Raw genomic sequence first — 3,666 nt, forward strand, 5'->3', positions numbered from 1 at the left:
TATCAACCCATACACGTTCAGTGACTGTGAGCTGCATTGCACGCGGGGCTGTAATGTTGGCTATCATTAAAAGTATATGAATGGCGGCAATACCGGCGTATTTATGCAGAATAGTGCAAGCAGCACTACACATCCACATGAAAACAGCAGCGCAACCGGTGTTTATCATAGCAAAGGCAACGTATCATATGAATTCCGTGAGACGAGAGCGCCAGAGTTTATGCGGTTAAAAGAAATCTCTAGCATCATTAATTCTGATCATGACTTGTCTTGAAAAACGAAGACAGTTGGTGTTTGTCGTAGGAGATGTCACACGATGTCACACTGCAGGACTGTGCGCCAAATCTTCTGATACTGCCAGAAGTTCGTCGGAGGTAAAATTTGATCGCAACGGCCATTAATCGGCTGTCGGTGAACATGTCAAACCAGCGATCAAAGACTACAGATTTTAGCCTAGGATTATAGGAATCTCTTAGGATTTTCAAAATTTGTCTCAGACGACCAAATCGTGGCCAAAATCGCAGTGTGAGCCGGGCATTAGATAGTTTGCCAGATCTTTTAATTGCTTTTGCTTTCGTTTGAGGGTATTTAGCACCGTCTAGTACCCCCGTACAACCGGGCCTGGGCTTGGCTAATTAATTATATATACATATATAATATCACCTGACATGTCTGTTCAATGAAATGAGGGTCTAAAGTGGGTGTGGCCTTTTTTGGAGGGGGGAGGGGGCAATCCTTTCAGGAAGCAAAGCCATATGGGACATACTGACACAAATGGGTAAGATAAATATAACTTTTTAACATGTTTAAATTTAAATTACTTTATATAAAAAATGCATGTAAGGAAGTATGTTTGATTGTTTAAAAATTAAGATCAAAAATCCCATAGACGGAAGATAAAATAAATCTGAAGATTAAAAATCATTAAAATCCCATAGACAGAAAATAAGATGAAAATGAAGATTAACACACGAGAGGATTCACACTGGAGAGAAACCGTATCACTGCACTGAATGTGGGAAGTGTTTCAATAATTCATCTTCTCTACACAGTCATACAAAAAACATTCACAGTAAGTAGATCATCTTCAGATCCAGCTCTTTCAGGCACTACACATCCACATGAAAACAGCAGCGCAACCGGTGTTTATCATAGCAAAGGCAACGTATCATATGAATTCCGTGAGACGAGAGCGCCAGAGTTTATGCGGTTAAAAGAAATCTCTAGCATCATTAATTCTGATCATGACTTGTCTTGAAAAACGAAGACAGTTGGTGTTTGTCGTAGGAGATGTCACACGATGTCACACTGCAGGACTGTGCGCCAAATCTTCTGATACTGCCAGAAGTTCGTCGGAGGTAAAATTTGATCGCAACGGCCATTAATCGGCTGTCGGTGAACATGTCAAACTACCGATAAAAGACTACAGATTTTAGTCTAGGATAATAGGAATCTTTTAGGACTTTCAAAATTCGTCTCAGACGACCAAATCGTGGCCAAAATCGCTCAGTGTGAGCCGGGCTTTAGACATTATAGAACGTTTAACCTACTGTATATTTGTTCTCAAATCAAGCTCATGCTCCATTCCTCACCATGATGGAACCCCCTCAAAAAACCCAACAGATACTCATCTAAATTAAGCATAGCAAAACATTAAGATCCTCTAAATTAAAAGAAACATGTTCATTACACTCAAAACAATGAAACAATTAAAATGACTTAAAATGTGTCAGTTTTGTGAACTTTCAAAGAAAAAAGAAAGTTCTAAATAGGCTACTCCTAAAAGGTAATTTGTTTGAATGAATTTGTTTCATATAAGTTTGCCCTGTGTCATGTAATATGTGACATTTGGAGTATTAGACAACATTATTTATTGAACCAAAAAAAAAAGGATGTGAATTTTACTACATTTTAAATACCATTGCAGATATTGAGAAGAAAATATACATGTTTGGCAAAGATTATTACAAGATACTTAAAAAGTATCTAATTATTTTATTTATTTATTTAAATATTAATAAATAGGCCTACAATTAAAAGTTTTGATCTAAGAACCCAACAAGTAAGGTCATATTTTGTGTTTCTGAAAAATAATAGGTTTTCATATTCTTCCTTATATTATTCTCTTATACAATCCCTATATATACAGTATATTTTTTTAATTTTATGAAAAGCAAAATTAATATATATTTCCTGGTTTTAGGAAATGACATCATGACTGCAGTCAGCATAGTTCTTACGGTAAGCAGCTTCTGATGAAGGCAAGGACAGAGTAAACACTCGCACACACATAGGGTGTAAAGTTAACGCGTGACTTCACTCTCTGTGCATGACTGAGGAGGCAGTGGGCAATCCCAAACTGGACAGCAGGGCCAACGACGGCTGTGGGACAGTAAAAGTGACACAGACCCATAAATCAAATTACAACTCTAAACTTATTATAGCCATATGAGCATCTTGGACGTTCTGTTTACTTGTAGCTTCACATTCTTATTCATGACCTCACTGGTGTAAAAAGACCAGCGGTGGGAGGTTCTAGATGCCTGTTGGAGAAATATATAAACTGGAGGGACCTGAAGCAAGCAGATCACTCTTCTGAGAGCACAGACAAGCCCTCAAGACAACACCACCCAGACAAACAGACGAGAGAAATGTCTTCTGTCGAGAGCCTCTTCATGGATGATCCTTTCTTTGCAAACTCCAACTTTTTGTGGCCCAGGCGCAGTGTGGCTCTTTCCGGCTTCAGAGAGGATTTCCTCCACCGTAGAGCTCAAATAATGCAGAACCTGAGGAATGAGATCAGAGACAGCTTGCTGAATGAACTCACTGACGAGTTCTTCCAGTGTTTAGATGGTCAGAGGTCCTTCTCCAGGCTCTTCAGCACCAACACTGAGCAGAACAAACGGCGAGACGTGTCTCTTACTCTGGACACTCAAGGCCTCTCTCCAGAGGACGTCACTGTGACAGTATCTGGAAGACGTCTGGAGGTGATGGCCAGCAAGCGGGCCCAGGCAGACGCTTCTTCATCATCTACCAGCACTGCTCACGTCGCAGAAACCCAGCCACAAGGATTTGTTCAAGCTGTGCAGCTTCCTGACCACCTGGATCCAACCTCCTTGACCTGCTCACTTGGAGAAGATGGACTTCTGCATATTGAGTCACCAGAATCCAAAGATGAGTCCTCAGAGGAGAATATCATTCCCATCTGCTTTAGAACATCCCTGGATTTCCCCATCAACAAGGACAGCACGAACAAAAAGGAGGATGGGGCTAAGAAATCAAACTAAAAAAAAAATGACTGATGGCCTGTTATGCATTGTACAATTGTTTTTTTCATGAATCCAGTGGATGTGCTTCCTGTGACGTATATTATTTGTTATAAAAAGGTTTTAATAAAGATATTAATTGGTATATGACTTCATGCAGAACCTCTGTCTTCTTGATATATGAAAGATTAAGGTTCTGAAATGGGCTTTACAAATATTATTCTCAGTCTGGAGTGCTACTTTACCAATTTTCAGTTTTCTAATAGTATTTTCAGTGATATTCTTGATGGTTGATTGATTCAAAAATGTTGTTAGAACAGGTCTTCACCTTAACTCATGCTTGTGAATGTGGTGATGGTTTGTTGTATTATGTAGATCAGTTTGGTAAATATGAGACTTC

At 39.3% G+C, this 3,666-nt stretch overlaps 1 protein-coding gene across 1 annotated transcript; it reads left to right on the forward strand.

Annotated features, from left to right (window-relative positions):
• Positions 1–2,593: 2,593 nt before the first annotated feature.
• hspb9 (heat shock protein, alpha-crystallin-related, 9) lies at positions 2,594–3,404 on the forward strand. The gene has a single exon (XM_016494987.1). The coding sequence runs from the start codon at positions 2,652–2,654 to the stop codon at positions 3,285–3,287; it is 636 nt and encodes a 211-aa protein (XP_016350473.1). The 5' UTR covers positions 2,594–2,651; the 3' UTR covers positions 3,288–3,404.
• The last annotated feature ends 262 nt before the right edge of the window (positions 3,405–3,666 follow it).

The sequence above is a fragment of the Sinocyclocheilus anshuiensis genome, unplaced genomic scaffold (assembly GCF_001515605.1).
Source record: "Sinocyclocheilus anshuiensis isolate Anshui unplaced genomic scaffold, SAMN03320099.WGS_v1.1 scaffold1166, whole genome shotgun sequence".
Taxonomy (NCBI): Eukaryota; Metazoa; Chordata; class Actinopteri; order Cypriniformes; family Cyprinidae; genus Sinocyclocheilus; species Sinocyclocheilus anshuiensis.

What these genes read in the sequence shown, in the direction of transcription:
- hspb9 (XM_016494987.1), top strand. Translation starts at nt 2,652, where the DNA reads ATGTCTTCTGTCGAGAGCCTCTTCATGGATGATCCTTTCTTTGCAAAC.